At 44.1% G+C, this 18,167-nt stretch overlaps 2 protein-coding genes across 3 annotated transcripts in view; one reads left to right on the top strand and one right to left on the bottom strand.

Moving 5' to 3' along the window:
* Positions 1 to 821: 821 nt before the first annotated feature.
* Positions 822 to 3,151, bottom strand: LOC311102474 (actin, alpha cardiac muscle-like; the record flags this gene model as incomplete). Its single annotated transcript, XM_084143831.1, has 8 exons — positions 822 to 965; positions 1,094 to 1,275; positions 1,387 to 1,578; positions 1,723 to 1,884; positions 2,271 to 2,355; positions 2,470 to 2,580; positions 2,714 to 2,842; positions 3,023 to 3,151. 8 exons carry the CDS (start codon positions 3,149 to 3,151, stop codon positions 822 to 824), a joined length of 1,134 nt encoding a protein of 377 aa, XP_083999957.1.
* Positions 3,152 to 7,794: 4,643 nt separating this feature from the next.
* LOC311103053 (eIF-2-alpha kinase GCN2-like) overlaps positions 7,795 to 18,167 on the top strand; it is a 34,972-nt gene continuing 24,599 nt past the window's right edge. For both annotated transcript variants that reach the window (XR_014610058.1, XM_084144569.1), the window contains exons 1-12: positions 7,795 to 8,133; positions 8,739 to 8,854; positions 12,681 to 12,783; positions 12,996 to 13,169; positions 13,289 to 13,369; positions 13,665 to 13,810; positions 13,900 to 14,000; positions 14,116 to 14,273; positions 14,385 to 14,923; positions 15,439 to 15,554; positions 17,266 to 17,420; positions 17,558 to 18,009. Coding sequence is in view for 1 of the 2 variants with exons in the window: in XM_084144569.1 (XP_084000695.1) it covers positions 8,008 to 8,133; positions 8,739 to 8,854; positions 12,681 to 12,783; positions 12,996 to 13,169; positions 13,289 to 13,369; positions 13,665 to 13,810; positions 13,900 to 14,000; positions 14,116 to 14,273; positions 14,385 to 14,923; positions 15,439 to 15,554; positions 17,266 to 17,420; positions 17,558 to 18,009 (2,267 nt within the window). In the remaining variant the exon portion in view is untranslated. The remainder of the gene's footprint in view (positions 8,134 to 8,738; positions 8,855 to 12,680; positions 12,784 to 12,995; positions 13,170 to 13,288; positions 13,370 to 13,664; positions 13,811 to 13,899; positions 14,001 to 14,115; positions 14,274 to 14,384; positions 14,924 to 15,438; positions 15,555 to 17,265; positions 17,421 to 17,557; positions 18,010 to 18,167) is intronic.

The raw sequence follows: 18,167 nt of genomic DNA, 5'->3' as shown, positions 1-18,167 counted from the left end.
GCTACATTGCTAGCAGACTACGCTTCCCTGAATTTTTTTCTTCTTATCTTTCAAACGGCAGCGCTTCTACATGGTGCGCTCTGATTGGCTAGAATGGGTTCAAATATCAAGCCCCACACAAAGGAAATGCAGATGCCTTTATAAGTGCCTGTTGAGCAGCTACTGTACCAGTCTCAGACTGCGCATTGATGTAAGTGGAAATATATGTAATTCTATGGTGGGATTATCATTGAAATATCCCTAAATTGTCAAATATGTAGATTTTCCAAATTATGCAATAAAAAAACAGCCAACAGCTTGATTGCTAGACTCAAGACAGGCTACTGTAAAGTTTAGAAACTGGGCCAGAATATGTGGAATCATATCTAGTATGATCTAATGGCTAGGAAAATATGAATACCAACAATACTGTAAAAATTTTATATTCACGTTTTAAATTAAATATTTCTATGCGCTTGTACATTTGAATAAAATATAGATAGATATATCTACAAGTTGGTGTATGGCATTTTAATAGGTCTATATAATTTTTACATTTACATTTTAGCAGACTCTCTTATCAAGAGTGATTTACAGGAGCAATGAGGGTTAAGTGCCTTGCTCAAGGGCACATCGGCAGATTTTTCACCTAGTCGGCTTGGGGATTTCAACCAGCAACCTTTCGATTACTGGCCAAACACTCTTAACCGCTAGGCTACCTGCCGCCCTACAATGCAGAAAAGAGTCAAAACAAATCTGCTGTTACAAGGATCTACTTTTATTACAACATGTATATACAGTAAATGACGCATTACAAATGTATGGGTGAAGGGGTTGATTGTTTAGAAGCACTTCCTGTGAACAATGGAGGGGCCTGCCTCATCATACTCCTGCTTGCTGATCCACATGGCCTGGAAGGTGGATAGGGAAGCCAGGATGGAGCCACCGATCCAGACAGAGTACTTACGCTCAGGGGGAGCAATGATCTAGAAGATGAACAGAGTACAGAGAATTGCTTAGTTTCACGTAGACCCACTGCATATGCATACCTGAACATTTAAATTAACTTGATGGTTGACATCCAGAAGGTTAATATGGTGGGATTGTCCCTCACCTTGATCTTCATTGTGCTGGGGGCCAGGGCTGTGATCTCCTTCTGCATACGGTCAGCAATACCAGGGTACATGGTGGTACCACCTGACAGCACATTGTTGGCGTACAGGTCCTTACGGATGTCAATGTCACACTTCATGATGCTGTTGTAGGCGGTCTCATGGATACCAGCGGACTCCATACCTGGTAGAAGATATTACAGTCCATTAATTGACACAGAACACACCATTTTGTTGTTGTTGTAATAACATATTGTATCGCAACCATAATGTATAATGCATAAGCATGCCTCACCAATGAAGGAAGGCTGGAAGAGGGTCTCTGGGCAACGGAAACGCTCATTACCAATGGTAATGACCTGACCGTCGGGAAGCTCGTAGCTCTTCTCCAGGGAGGAGGAGGAGGCAGCAGTGGCCATCTCATTCTCGAAGTCCAGGGCGACATAGCACAGCTTCTCCTTGATGTCACGCACAATCTCACGCTCAGCTAAGGGGGGCAAGTTTCAATGATGAGAGGAAGAACTTTCACACAACTGCACAGCAAGAGATTGCCGTAAACATACAGAAATTACAATAATCTTAAAAATGAGGCATAACCTCATTGACAGTTAGCTCTCCTACACATCCTTACCTGTGGTCACGAAAGAGTAGCCACGCTCTGTCAGGATCTTCATCAGGTAGTCAGTCAGATCGCGACCAGCCAGATCCAGACGCATGATGGCATGGGGAAGAGCATAACCCTCATAGATGGGGACATTGTGGGTCACACCATCACCAGAGTCCAGCACAATACCTATAGGGGGCAGACAAGGCACATTAGTCAGACAGACATGACAGACAGAGGAATGGCCGGCTGCCATATGGGAATCACTACAAGCATTTGTCACATCATAAACTAACAATGCCGCTGACATCAATGGCAGGTGTGCCACATACCCTGCCAGACAGGGATTAACACGTCCTCGACAACCAGGGCACAATTCATCTAGCTGTCTCTGACAACTAAACAGCACACTTATTCAACATATTGTAACACGTGCATCAACTTCATTTGAGTTGTCTCCTATTGTCATATTGACCACTAATGTGTGGCAGCAAACTACATATTGTATCAGTAATATATCAACTATCCATGGTTGACAATGGTACATATAAGAGGCAGTGTCCTGGAATACTGACCTGTGGTACGACCGGAGGCGTACAAGGACAGGACAGCCTGGATGGCCACATACATAGCGGGAACGTTGAAGGTCTCAAACATGATCTATAACATAAGAATAAGAGAGACATTTCAGAAGTTTGCTTGACGGTTATCCATAGCATTGCCTCTAACAGAAAACATGGATTTGAAGTGGGGGAATAATGCAGTTAAAATTACCTGGGTCATCTTCTCTCTGTTGGCCTTGGGGTTCAGGGGAGCCTCTGTCAACAGGGTGGGGTGCTCCTCAGGGGCCACACGCAGCTCATTGTAGAAGGTGTGGTGCCAGATCTGCAAAAATATGAGAGAGTTGAAGTTCTCTGTTTATTATGTTGTTATGCTGCACACATTTACTTCTAGTCTTGTGCCAAAATCAATACCAAAACTCTTCCTTCAGTGCAAGATGTTGTAATCTACGACCCACCTTCTCCATATCGTCCCAGTTAGTGATGATGCCATGCTCGATAGGGTACTTCAGAGTCAAGATACCCCTCTTGCTCTGAGCCTCATCACCTACGTAGCTGTCCTTCTGACCCATACCCACCATCACACCCTGGAGAAGAGAAGTTAGGAATTACATCATCATCAAAGCCTACATGACAGATGGCACAGCAGCATATTGCACTCTTTTTGACACAGTTTGATACCCCTCCCCTAAAAATCTGTGTCTGTACAATGACACAATCTATACCAGCCCCAGTTACATCATGGTAGTTTTTCTTAAGTACAATACCTGGTGGCGGGGCCTTCCCACAATGGAAGGGAAGACAGCACGGGGAGCGTCATCTCCGGCAAATCCAGCCTTGACCAAGCCAGAGCCATTGTCGCACACAAGGGCGGTAGTCTCGTCGTCGTCACACATGGTTAGGCTTTACTGGTATGGTCTGTGGGTGACATAGAGACACAAGGTTGAGAATGAGTGGTGGGAACAGCTGTAACCCCCCCAACCATTGATTGCATTTCAAGCAGGCCTTTCCTAATTGGTTTTTGTTCACAACCACAGACAATTTATGGAAAATGTCTGCATGCGAATCCAGGTTTTTCAATATCCTGCATTTGTGTGTCTTTTGGAAGTTAATATACTGCTCTCTATTTCATACAATGGTTAATATAGTTGTATTTTTTTACTACTGTAGTACCATTTTTACAACTTGTCTTATAACTATTTTGGTGGCAGGTAGCCTAGCGGTTAAGAGCATTGGGCCAGTAACTGAAAGGTTGCTGGTTCAAATCCCTGATCTGACTAGGTGAAAAATATGCCGATGTGCCCTTGAGCAAGGCACTTAACCCTAATTGCTCCTGTAAGTCGCTCAGAGCGTCTGCTAAATGACTAAAACGTATTTTGAAAATGTTATCAATTCCTTGTATTTAAAATAGCAGCTATCTATAGAATCCTAACTAATGTATGCTTTTATTTATTTTTTAATCCAAGCTTGTTGTGAAGTTACCGATACTCAGGGACGCAACTTTGGTTTTAGAAGTAGGGGGGACATAATAATAATAATTATTGTAATTACATTTTCTTGTCAGATAAACACTCCAAACAGCCAACCCAACCGCTCAGATGCTTCTGCATGGTCCTAAATCACACCGTTGCCTTGTTTTGTATCACATTCCAATGATAAAACTGCGGGGGACAAAAATGCAATTTCAGAATGTGGGGTGGACATGTCCCCAGTGAAAGTTGCGCCTCTGCCGATACTGTAGCTCAGCTGTCATGATGGTTCCTAGGCCATTTTAGGGCCGCAGAGGTAGCTCCAAAAAGGGCCATATCATTGGCAACAGCAGGCAAGACAAGCTATCTATTTTAAGCTCCACACCCTGTCTGCTCCAAACACAGCTTACACATTGTGCCACATTGACCTCCATGGACCTCTATCTGGAGCTATTTCAGGCATGGGAGAGTTGGAGCCAACCCAGAGAGCAGCTGTCGGCACATTGTAACACCTCTGTTTACAGCATGGCTCTTTACCCCATCTCCCTATAATGGCTTCATTTATTAGACACTTTTAGATCTGTCTCAATGTACCTGACCAAACCAGCATTGATCAGTGTACCAGTAACTGTTTACTAAGTTATTACACAATAATTACCTGCACCCTCCTCACAATCACCTGATGATAAGTAATTTATCATTCACAAATCTCTGAATAGCTGAGTGTTGCTTATTATTTTGGAGCGATACCATCAATCCATTCCAATAAGCAGTGACTTCAGTTTAAAGTGTACTTCTAGTTCATGCCTCAATAAAGCTACAAAGAATTCATCCAGGTAAAAAACTACATCCAATGTCAGAGACCAGTGCCAGGTCAAGATGTACTCAAATAACTAAAATGTGGACTCCCAGTCCCGACAAAGTCTGATGTTTTCCATAGAAATAAATAGTAATAATATGCAAGTAATATGCACTCACCAAGTTGTATTGCAAGACTGATGCTTCCACTGGGACAAAGGGCGAGGGTGAGAGGACCCCTTAAATAAGAGCGGGGTCTGGGGATCAGGGGCGGAGCCTGGAGTTCACACAAGTCCAAATAAGAGCATCTAGAAAAAAGAAAACAACATTAGAAGTAAATGTATGTGACCGGTTGGGATGGGACTCCTCAAAAATGGTGAGATGCTTCCTGAGACATGCCAGACTGATCTGCTTTAGAAATAAGATGAGAGAAGTGAAAAGGGAATGTTGTTTTGTTTTTTAAAGATGTCTGGATGTTATAATGGTATTCTTAATGTCAGGCCATGTTGTTAGGTCCGTTTAAATTGTCTTCTTCATTAAAATACTTCATATACACTGAGTGTACAAAACATTAGAAACACCTTCCTAATATTGAGTTGCACCCCCTTTTGCCCACACAGAACAGCCTCAATTTGTTGGGGCATGGACTCTACAAGGTGTCAAAAGCGTTCCACAGGGATGCTGGCCCATGTTGACTCCGATGCTTCCCACAGTTGTGTCAAGTTGGCTGGATGTCCTTTGGGTGGTGGACCATTCTTGATACACACGGGAAACTGTTGAGTTTGAAAAACCCAGCAGCGTTGCAGTTCTTGACACACTCAAACCGGTGCGCCTGGCACCTACTACCATACCCCGTTCAAAGGCAATTACATCTTTTGTATTTCCCATTCAACCTCTGAATGGCACACATACACAATCCATGTCTCAATTGTCTCAAGGCTTAAAAATCCTTCTTTAACCTGTCTCCTCCCTTTCATCTACACTGATTGAAGTGGATTTAACAAGTGACATCATTAAGGGATCATAGCTTTCACTTTAACTCTACATGTACATATTACCTCAATTACCTCGACTAACCAGTGCCCCCGCACATTGACTCTGTACCGGTACCCCCTGTATATAGCCTCGCTACTGTTATTTTACTGCTGCTCTTTAATTATTTTTAATTTTTTACTTATCTATTTTCTACTTCACACTCATTTTTCTTAACACTGCATTGTTGGTTAAGGGCTTGTAAGTAAGCATTTCACTGTAAGGTCTACACCTGTTGTATTCGGCGCATGTGGTAAATACAATTTGATTTGATTCGATTCGATTTGATTCACCTGGTCAGTCTAAGTCATGGAAAGAGCAGGTTTTCTTAATGTTTTGTACACTGTAGGTTTAGCTTTTATTTTTAAATGTTAGTTTTTTTTACACAAAGCTAAAGATAGTTCAATTATAGCCAGTTCATTTTGAAATTCAATTTGACATTTTAAAGAATTCTGAAAACTGTTGATAAGACATTATTAAAATAAAGGTTCTGATCAATCATTATTTTTGAGATTACACAAAAAGGTGCATTAGTCATTGTAAATGTAGATTGATGGTGTTATTGTTTTAAAAGCCAGAGTTTGTGAGAAAACTGAAAAGGGATTCTGACATTTACTGAAATTGTACTTAATACAATTATCTCTAAAAACACTGAGCAGATGTGTCACAGTGTTTTCATTGATACACATTTGATGTGGGTGGAGTAGTCAATGGGTGTCTGAGGGAGGAGACACATGATATAAAATCCATTGACAGGTATGAGACACTTATACCATATCAATATGAGGGCCTTCCTTGAATGCAGGGTGGCAAAAACAGATTTGTGGGCCTTCTTAAGGAGACAAATGAGAGAGGCTTTGGTCCACCAGTCAGTAGAACACTGTATATGTCAGTGGACCAGGCTGCTGCTGGTATGTGGGCTGAGCCCCTAAACATGGTGAACAGCTGAGGGTAATGACAGTCCTGTCCTTCCTCCGAGCTGGCTGTCTGACTGGCCTGTGTCTGCCGTGCTGAGCCCTGATTGGTTCAGCTCTCTCCTTTTATGGTCATGGCGTGTAACAGGTGTCAATCCAGTTGGGTCCCGTCGTGTTGAGTTAGCAAACTGAGATCCTTATTCGTCCCACCCCCTCCAACACCCTTTAGGCGGGTCAGACAGGGGGACACTGGCGGATGGTTATCTTTGGAGTCTGTTAGATTATATCCATGGCTGGATTATATGAGAGCATTTTTCTCCTCTAGGCTGTCCCACTGGATGTTAGGCCTGCCTATTTATAGGTGTTACTTTCTCGCTATTTCTCCACAGATAGATAGGTGCTGGATGCTATGGTTTAGGATTCCATTGCAGTCCAATTATGTTATTCTGCCAGCCAATGACCAAACCAGCATTGATCACTGATGTTATTGGAGAGATCATTTTTAGAATCTCACACAACTCAATGTCACACAGCTTGTTCTGAGTACAGGCCTCTCTTTGAACTCTCTCATCACACCCAGAGCATTTTACACCAATAGCCTATACCATTGAATATCTATTCTAAAATAATTTATTCCAAATATTTGTTTTTTATTGCCAAGAGTGTGCAAAGCTGTCGTCAAGCAAAGGGTGGCTGCTTTGAAGAATCTCAAACATAAAATATATTTTGATTTGTTTAACACTTGTCTGGTTACTACATGATTCCATATGTGTTATTTCATAGTTTTGATGTCTTCACTATTATTCTACAATGTAGAAAATAGTAAAAATAAAGAAAAACCCTGGAATGAGTAGGTGTGTCCAAACTTTTGACTGGTACTGTATATATATATTTAAAAATATATATTAGTTAAAGTATGTCCGTTTTTACCCCACCCAATAGCTGGCGGCAATACACCTTTTTGGATCTAGTCCACCAATAAAACCTTGAAGAAGAAGAAGAAGAAAGCCGTTTACCGGTGATGAGATTTAAATTGGTGTAGGTTAGTTGGTAGGGCAATTTTTTCAGAAAGTGAAATGAATTCATACCACAGAATAGTAGGCTGATACACAGCCAATACAGTAGGTGGCGGCATGCAGCTAGAACATTTGTTTGCGGAGCGCCATGATACCAAAGAGGAAGAAGAAGGTCGCTTACCATTAAGTTCCGGTCTGCTTAATGGGGTGGTTCTCTCATAGGCACCAATGCTAAGTTCATTGACAGGATATGAACTAGAAAACATTGGTGAGTGGGATGTATCACTTCCTCTTACGTCTCTGGCGACAGCATTGCAACAATGTTGTGAATACGTGGTGCAGTCAATGCTGGAAGTTCAACGTTTTGGAACCAGATACATTATCAGTCGCGTAAATTTATTCAATGTTGATATTGTAGTGTTTCGAAGTAACAAAAGACGAGTGTTACGTTGTAGTTAAATCGCCTCGATATTTAGAGAGGGGTGTGTGCGCGAGACATGAGTGCTCATGTAGCGCGGCTAGGATGAGTTGTCATCAGACTTCTACCTGGACAGACGACTATTCAGTTCAACAGGAAAACGAACTAGAAGCGCTTGCATCCATTTTTGGAGAAGATTTTCAGGATCTGCGGAATAAGCATCCATGGAAGGTTGGCCTACTTTCAACACAATTGACGTATGAATAGATAGTAGCAACTTTCTGCCAAAATGAGTTCCTGATTGCTGCGAACGAACGGCTCTTTTTGAACGGCTCTTTTTGGGGAACGGAGCCGAATCGCATCGGTAAAAGAGCCGTTCATTTGGCTGCATACTGTTACCACTGCTTTTTGAGTTCAAAACAACATTTTCCTGCTGATAAGTTACAAAATAATTGTCGAAAGAGGGTGAATCCTCACTGCAGGAACAATAAATAGTGGGGAGAGCGTAGTAGAAGAAATTGAAGAATTTGTTCAGGTAAAAAATTATTTGAAGGAGCATTTCACGATCTGACATAATGGTAGCCTACCTTTTGCGCTTTACATTGGAGATTTGCAATTTTTTAAAGCATTTTTAAGCATTTTGAACGAATAGCTGTTTTGGAGCCAAATGAGCCGGCTCTTTTACGTGAACAGAGCCAAATGAGGCGACTTACCGAAAATACTCGGAATGCCCATCACTATTGCTGATGCAAAGTTGTGCTAATTACACCAACGCCATGCATGTCTATTTGTGGCTAGGTTTCCAATATCCTCTCTGTTGTTTTATCCTCATCCAGATTAAAGTGCCACCAGAGGTATACCTGTGTCTGCGACCAAATGGGCTAAGCAATGGGAAGGAAAGTTATGTGACAGTGGATCTGCAGGTCCAATGCCCACCTACGTACCCTGATGTGTGAGTATCATTACTCAATCCATCAATGGGATGGATATATCAGTGTTCCTTGCCCTAGATTCAGATGTTTATAATGTTGCATAATATTGCCTGCCTAGAATAAACCTCTGACACTAGGAAGACTGTATGGCCCTTATCATGACTCCAATTACATTACATTGGGTCATTCCACCCCTTGACCTTTTCCACATTTTGTTGTTACAACCTGAATTTAAAATTGATTAAATTGAGACTGTGTTAAATAATAGTGTTTAACATGACTTTTGAATGACTACCTCATCTCTACCCCACACATACAATTATCGGTAAAGTCCCTCAGAGGAGCAGTGAATTTCAAACACAGATTTAACCACAAAGACCAGGGAGGTTTTCAAATCAAATCAAATTTTATTGGCCACATGCGCCGAATACAACAGGTGCAGACATTACAGTGAAATGCTTACTTACAGCCCTTAACCAACAGTGCAGAAGTAAAATAAAATAACAGTAGGGAGGCTATATATACAGGGGGTACCGGTGCAGAGTCAATGTGCGGGGGCACCGGCTAGTTGAGGTAGTTGAAGTAATATGTACATGTGGGCAGAGTTAGTGACTATGCATAAATAATTAACAGAGTAGCAGCAGCGTAAAATGATGGGGTGGGGGGGGCAGTGCAAATAGCCCGGGTAGCCATGATTAGCTGTTTAGGAGTCTTATGGCTTGGGGGTAGAAGCTGTTGAGAAGTATTTTGGACCTAGACTTGGCACTCCGGTACCGCTTGCCGTGCGGTAGCAGAGAGAACAGTCTATGACTAGGGTGGCTGGAGTCTTTGACAATTTTGAGGGCCTTCCTCTGACACCGCCTGGTATAGAGGTCCTGGATGGCAGGAAGCTTGGCCCCAGTGATGTACTGGGCCGTACGCACTACCCTCTGTAGTGCCTTACGGTCGGAGGCCAAGCAGTTGCCATACCAGGCGGTGATGCAACCATTCAGGATGCTCTCGATGGTGCAGCAGCTGTAGAATTTTTTGAGGATCTGAGGACCCATGCCAAATCTTTTCAGTCTCCTGAGGGGGAATAGGCTTTGTCGTGCCCTCTTCACGACTGTCTTGGTGTGTTTGGACCATAATAGTTCGTTGGTGATGTGGACACCAAGGAACTTGAAGCTCTCAACCTGTTCCACTACAGCCCCGTCGATGAGAATGGGGGCGTGCTCAGTCCTCTTTTTTTTTTTTTCCTGTAGTCCACAATCATCTCCTTTGTCTTGGTCACGTTGAGGGAGAGGTTGTTATCCTGGCACCACATGGCCAGGTCTCTGACCTCCTCCCTATAGGCTGTCTCATCGTTGTTGGTGATCAGGCCTACCACTGTTGTGTCGTCGGCAAACTTAATGATGGTGTTGGAGTCGTGCCTGGCCATGCAGTCATGGGTGAACAGGAAGTACAGGAGGGGACTGAGCACGCACCCCTGAGGGCCCCGTGTTGAGGATCAGTGTGGCAGATGTGTTGTTACCTACCCTTACCACCTGGGGGGCGGCCCGTCAGGAAGTCCAGGATCCAGTTGCAGAGGGAGGTGTTTAGTCCCAGGATCCTTAGCTTAGTGATGAGCTTTGAGGGCACTATGGTGTTGAATGCTGAGCTGTAGTCAGTGAATAGCATTCTCACGTAGGTGTTCCTCTTGTCCAGGTGGGAAAGGGCAGTGTGGAGTGCAATAGAGATAGCATCATCTGTGGATCTGTTGGGGCGGTATGCAAATTGGAGTGGGTCTAGGGTTTCTGGGATAATGGTGTTGATGTGAGCCATGACCAGCCTTTCAAAGCACTTCATGGCTACAGACGTCAGTGCTACGGGTCGGTAGTCATTTAGGCAGGTTATCTTAGAGTCCTTGGGCACGGGGACTATGGTGGTCTGTTTGAAACATGTTGGTATTACAGACTCAGTCAGGGGACATGTTGAAAATGTCAGTGAAGACACTTGCCAGTTGGTCAGCACATGCTCGGAGTACACGTCCTGGTAATCCGTCTGGTAATTCCAGTGCCTCACAAAGGTCACCTATTGTTAGATTGGTACAAAAAAATAAAAAATGCGGACATTGAATATCCCTTTGAGCATGGTGAAGTTATTAATTACACTTTGGATGGTGAATCAATCCACCCAGTCACTACAAAGATACAGGCGTCCTTCCTAACTCAGTTGCTGGAGAGGAAGGAAATCGCTCAGGGATTTCACCATGAGGCCAATGGTGACTTTAAAACAGTTACAGAGTTTAATGGCTGTGATAGAAGAACTGAAGATGTATCAACAACATTGTAGTTACTCCACAATACTAACTTAACTGACGGTACATACGGAAAATATTCCAAAACATGCATCCTGTTTGCAATAAGGCACTAAAGTAAAACTGCAAAAACTGTGGCAAATAAGTGAACTTTATGTCCTGAATACAAATTGTTATGTTTAGGGCAAATCCAATACAACACATCACTGAGTACCACTCTTCATATTTTCAAGCATGGTGGTGGCTGCATCATGTTATGGGTATGCTTGTCATCGGCAAGGACTAGGGAGTTTTTTAGGATAAAAATAAACGGAATAGTGCTAAGCACAGGAAAACCTAGTTCAATCAGCTTTCCAACAGACACTGGGAGATACATTCACCTTTCAGCAGGACAATCATCTAAAATCCAAGGCCAAATATACGCTGGAGTTGCTTGCCAAGACGACATTGAATGTTCTTGAGTAGTTAAAGTTTTGACTTAAATCGGCTTGAAAATCTATGGCAAGACTTGAAAATGGCTGTCTAGCCATGATCAACAATCAACTTGACAGAGCTTGAAAAATATAAAAAAAGAATGATGTGCAAATATTGTACAATCCAGGTGTGCAGAAAGACTCACAGCTGTAATCGCTGCCAAAGGTGATTCTAACATGTATTGACTCAGGGTTGTGAATACTTATGAAAATGATATATTTCTGTATTTCATTTTGAATACATTTGCACAAATTTTTAAGAACATGTTTTCACTTTGTCATTATGGGGTATTGTGTGTAGATGGGTGAGGAAAAAAGTCAATTTAACCTATTTTGAATTCCGGCTGTAACACAACAACATTTGGAATAACTCAAGGGGTATGAATACTTTCTGAAGGAATTGTAGCTATATGCCACCTGAGGCAAATGCCCTGACGCTAGCTTCTGATGCTGCCCGACGCTGGCCAAATGCTCTGCCTAAACGCAAATATGCCTCGCTCGCGATACGGTTTTGGAAACATTTGGAATTTAACTTTCATATGAGCGACATTATTTTTCAAATACAAATGATACACTTACTGTACACAGTTTAGCAAAGTTACTCCCGGCTGTAATTTGAAAAACGTGATCCAGATGGAAATGTTAAATGGAATGGTCCAATAGGAGCGCAAGGTGGGAGTATGTGTCGTAGCCGAGACCGTGTGAAAACGAAGCCGGGTGCAACTTTGCTGAACTGCGTACAGTAAGTGTATCTTCTGTATTTATATATATTTTCTCACTTATATAAAAAGTTAAGTTCCAAAGGTTTCCAAAACCATATCACAAGTGAGGATTAACAATGTTTCTAAACGTTAAAACAAAGCGTCGGGATTATAGTTCACATGGAGCCAGCTGTGGTCCATACCTTCAGATGAGAACCCAAGAGGGGGACCTGCTGTAAGCCCCCTTGTTACCCCTTGGGTTTTCGAGAGCTAGGCACAAATGTACAGTCAACATGTCTTTTGGTTTGGTACAATCGCCTAATAATTTAATCAGTTTTAAGCAAAATGTTATAGATGCATAGCAATAATTCCTGTTTGTTGTTTACTTGGGCGACAGACCTCCAGAGTTTGAGCTGAAGAATGCCAAAGGTCTCTCCAATGACAACCTCCAGAGCCTCCAGACACAGCTCACTAAACTGGCTGCAGAGCGATGTGGGGAGGTGAGATAAGACATATACAGGCAGACAGACAGACGGATGCCAACAGACATTCAGACATCTCCACTCTGAACCAAACATGTAGATCTGAATAGTATAATATCTACTCGTAGTTAAGAGTAGATGACCCATGAAATCCTGTGCCATTTTGCAATAGCCGCATCTCAGTGACAGAAAATATTTGTCTTCCCATAATCTACCCTCTCTTCTCCCAGGTGATGATCTATGAGCTGGCCGACCATGTCCAGGGCTTCCTGAGTGAACACAACAAGCCTCCGTCCAGCTCCTTCCATGAGGAGATGCTGAAGAACCAGCGGCTGCATCAGGAGAGGCTAGCCCTGGAGGAGCAGGAGAAACTGGACCAACGCCGCAGGCAGGAGGAGCAGACGGTGAGGACGCATGCATGCTGATACACGCACACAAACAAACAAACAAACACACACACACACACACAAACAAACACTTACTGTCCTCCTTACTGTACCTCTCAACTCATTCTTGTCTAAAGCAATTTGAGATCATGGCTGAAATCAAAAGAAGAGAGGAGGAGAAACGAGAGGAGAAGAGGAGAAAGGAAATGGCCAAACAGGTTCCTTCATAATCTTCAAATGTGTACATTTTGCAAACTCGTGCTGTTTTAGTAGATAAGCAATTCTTATTACACCTCTGGAAAATTGTTTGGAATGATTAACTATGTGTGTTTTTAGGCTACTGATCATCAATTAATATATTATTTGAAACCAAATATATGAAAGCCATGTTCTACTAGACCTGAAATACACCTTTTAAAAGAAACATTTTAATGCAAAACAGAGCCTGAAATGCAAAACAGAGCCTGAAATAACTGTTTGATTTCACCATAATCTGGCTTTGTGACTGCCCAGGAGCGCCTTGAGAGTATGGACCAGCCTGCCGTAGACAGTTCTGCATTGGGCAGCTCATCTTATTCCCCTGGGCCTCCACCTGAGCTTACTGAGCCCAGAAGAGGGGCCAACCCCCGGAGACTGACCAACTCCAACACCCGCCACAGGCACGGACCAGCCACATGTGTAAATAATATATAGCTCTGTGCCTGAACTACCCATAGCTAACACTGCATGTTGTTTTTGTTGTAACCAGACGGGACACATACAGCGAGGATAGCCCACGCTCACAGGAAGTGCTTTACTTCAGCAACAGTACCCTTGGGGACCTCATGGTGCATAGAGGGAAGTGCCTCGGTAAGAGCTTAAAATTCTCTGTAAATCTCTCATTATGGTTTCTGCATTGTAGTTTACTGTACTGTCAGTGTTGAGTTGTGTGCCTCAATATGCTATGTGTCTGTGTCTCTGGCAGGGGAGAGTGAGAGACTTGGCCGTAATGTTTATAATGCTTTCGATGCGACCAACGGAGAGTTTGCTATAGTATATGAGTGGATCCTACGCTGGAACAAGAAGATTGGCAAGTTCTTCACCAGTGAAGAAAAGGGGAAGATTGACAATTGTAAAAAGCAGGTGAGTAATTCCTAGCTGAGATCCTGACATCAGATGTAGGACTAATAGATGTCAAGATATTGGAACAGAGGCCTACACACTAAGTAATACCCTCTGCCCATTTCTTTGTAGATCCATGGAGCGGAGAGTGAGCTGAACTCCCTGCTAAAGCTGAAACACCCTAACCTGGTGCACTACCAGGCCTTGAGCTCCAGTGAGAGGGATGACTGCCTGGTGGTGGACCTGCTGGTAGAGCATGTGGGAGGCAGCAGCAGCCTGAGCCAGAGCCTGTCCAGCCAGAACCCCATCCCACTGGACCGCCTCCGCCAGCACACCACCCAGCTCCTGGCTGCCCTCGACTACCTCCACTCCAACTCTGTGGTCCACAAGCAGCTGGGCGCCTCCAGCGTGTTGCTGGACCACTTGGGCAATGTGCGTCTCACAGACTACAGCCTCTCCAAGAGACTGGGCGACATCTGCAAGGAGGACATCTTTGAGCAGGCCCGCGTGCGCTTCTGTGAGGACGCGCTGCCCACCAAGGCTGGGAAGAAAGGGGACGTGTGGAGCCTGGGGCTGATGCTGCTGGTACTGAGCCAGGGGAAGGAGGTCAGGGAGTACCCAGTGTCTGTGCCCACCAGCCTGCCCGCTGACTTCCAGGACTTCCTCAACAGGTATGCCTGCCTGACAAGAACCATCCATTCAGTTTGGCCAGACAGCTAGATTCGGTGTCGGCCAGACAGCTAGTCTCGGTGTAATAATAATAATATGCCATTTAGCAGACGCTTTTATCCAAAGCGACTTACAGTCATGTGCGCATACATTTTTACATAGAACCCCATCCCACTGGACCGCCTCCGCCAGCACACCACCCAGCTCCTGGCTGCTCACTCTCCGCTCCATGGATCTACAAAGAAATGGGCAGAGGGTATTACTTAGTGTCAGCCAGACAGCTAGTCTCAGCCACTTCCATGCCTGTACCTCACATTTTAATGGTGGCATTCTATTAAAACTAAAATTTTTCCTGTGGTTGAATTCTAAATGAAAATGTGCTTTACAGAGTAACACAATGTGGACCAGAGGATTAGATGTTGACGGGCCACAGTGGGCCATGCCAGGAATGTCAGCTCTGTTAATTTGGAAGTTTCCATGCTTAATGCACCGTTCTCTGTTCTGTTCTGTGCGATAGGTGTGTGTGTCTGAATGATGCTGACCGCTGGAACACCCAGCAGCTCTTGGACCACTCTTTCCTCAACCCTCCACTTCCAAAGACCCCTCCACAGTGCCAGGACGCTAGTCCAGAAGGTGACAACTAAGTTCAGATCAGGGCCACTAGCTATTTTCAGTCTCCAAGCCTATAATGTTGTGGGAAAATGGTTGCCTTTTTAAGAGTCTTGATTCAAGATATACAGTGAGGGGGTAAAAGGTATTTGATCACCTGCAGATTTCGTATGTTTTCCCACTGACAAAGACATGATCAGTCTATCATTTTAATGGTAGGTTTATTTGAACAGTGAGAGACAGAATAACAACAAAAAAATCCAGAAAAATGCATGTCAAAAATGTTATAAATTGATTTGCATTTTAATGAGGGAAATAAGTATTTGACCCCTCTGCAAAACATGACTTAGTACTTGGTGGCAAAAGCCTTATTGGCAATCAGAAGTCAGACATTTCTTGTAGTTGGCCACCAGGTTTGCACACATCTCAGGAGGGATTTTGTCCCACTCCTCTTTGCAGATCTTCTCCAAGTCATTAAGGTTTCGAGGCTGACGTTTGGCAACTCAAACCTTCAGCTCCCTCCACAGATTTTCTATGGGATTAAGATCTGGAGACTGGCTAGGCCACTCCAGGACCTTAATGTGCTTCTTCTTGAGCCACTCCTTTGTTGCCTTGGCCGTGTGTTTTGGGTCATTGTCATGCTGGAATACCCATCCACAACCTATTTTCAATGCCCTGGCTGAGGGAAGGAGGTTCTCACCCAAGATTTGACGGTACATGACCCCGTCCATCGTCCCTTTGATGCGGTGAAGTTGTCCTGTCCCCTTAGCAGAAAAACACCCCCTTAGCATAATGTTTCCACCTCCATGTTTGACGGTGGGGATGGTGTTCTTGGGGTCATAGGCAGCATTCCTCATCCTCCAAACACGGCGAGTTGAGTTGATGCCAAAGAGCTCAATTTTGGTCTCATCTGACCACAACACTTTCACCCAGTTCTCCTCTGAATCATTCAGATGTTCATTGGCAAACTTCAGACAGGCCTGTATATGTGCTTTCTTGAGCAGGGGGACCTTGCGGGCGCTGCAGGATTTCAGTCCTTCACGGACTATGGTCCCAGCTGCCTTGAGATCATTGACAAGATCCTCCCGTGTAGTTCTGGGCTGATTCCTCACCGTTCTCATGATCATTGCAACTCCACGAGGTGAGATCTTGCATGGAGCCCCAGGCCGAGGGAGATTGACAATTATTTTGTGTTTCTTCCATTTGCGAATAATCGCACCAACTGTTGTCACCTTCTCACCAAGCTGCTTGGCGATGGTCTTGTAGCCCATTCCAGCCTTGTGTAGGTCTACAATCTTGTCCCTGACATCCTTGGAGAGCTCTTTGGTCTTGGCCATGGTGGAGAGTTTGGAATCTGATTGATTGGTTCTGTGGACAGGTGTCTTTTATACAGGTAACAAGCTGAGATTAGGAGCACTCCCTTTAAGAGTGTGCTCCTAATCTCAGCTCGTTACCTGTATAAAAGACACCTGGGAGCCAGAAATCTTTCTGATTGAGAGGGGGTCAAATACTTATTTCCCTCATTAAAATGCAAATCAATTTATAACATTTTTGACATGCGTTTTTCTGGATTTTTGTTGTTGTTATTCTGTCTCTCACTGTTCAAATAAACCTACCATTAAAATTATAGACTGATCATGTCTTTGTCAGTGGGCAAACGTACAAAATCAGCAGGGAATCAAATACTTTTTCCCTCACTGTAGAATCCTAACGGATGTATTCTGTCCTCTCCCAGACATTGGTGATGACTTTGTGTCGTCGGTCATCCCTCACAGTCACATCCTCAATGCTCCATTCAGCACTGGGCTGCAGAGGCAGTTCTCACGCTACTTCAACGAGTTTGAGGAGTTACAGCTGCTGGGGAAAGGAGCTTTTGGTGCCGTTATCAAGGTAACCCATGTTTAATATAGCATAGCTGACAGTAGCTTTCATAGCCTTCCCCTTTATTAAGTCCATGGTTATTGTTCACATAATGTTTGTCTCCCGACCCATCTCTTTTTCTCTTTCCATCCTGTCGTTGTGTTTAGGTCCAGAACAAGCTGGATGGCTGTTACTATGCTGTGAAGCGTATCCAGGTGAACCCGGCCAGTAAGCAGTTCCGTAGGATCAAAGGTGAGGTGACGCTGCTGTCGCGCCTCAACCATGAGAACATCGTCCGCTACTACAACGCCTGGATCGAGAGGCACGAGACCACCTCCATGGGGGTACTGAGCTCGGACAGCTCCGAGGCCCGGAGCACAGCGGAGAGACTGCCTCAGGTCCAAGCCCCTTCTCTAGGCCTCAACGAGCTGGGAATCAGCATGCTTGACAACGTGGAGGATAACGCCCCACCCCCTGCCCTGGCCAGCTCGGTGGAGTGGAGCACCTCCATCGAGAGGTCCTCTAGCGCCAAGTGCAGTGGTCACGAGTCCAGCGACGAGGAGGAGGAGGAGGAGGAGGATGATGATGATGATGATGATGTTTTCTGTGCCTCGTTCCTGTGAGTTCTCCTAAGGCATCATAACTATTGGAGTGTGCAGGACAAAATAGCTTTGATGGTATAATAGCATCTATCGGAGATTCTTTTCACATAGTATATGCTCTGTACTCTTGATAAATGGAACTACAATGATTGACTTTTGGTATTTGCTTTGGTTT

Source organism: Coregonus lavaretus (assembly GCF_964263955.1).
Source record: "Coregonus lavaretus genome assembly, chromosome: 27".
Classification (NCBI taxonomy): domain Eukaryota; kingdom Metazoa; phylum Chordata; class Actinopteri; order Salmoniformes; family Salmonidae; genus Coregonus; species Coregonus lavaretus.
Note: the sequence above shows the minus strand (reverse complement) of the source record. Positions and strands in the feature narration are given on the sequence as shown.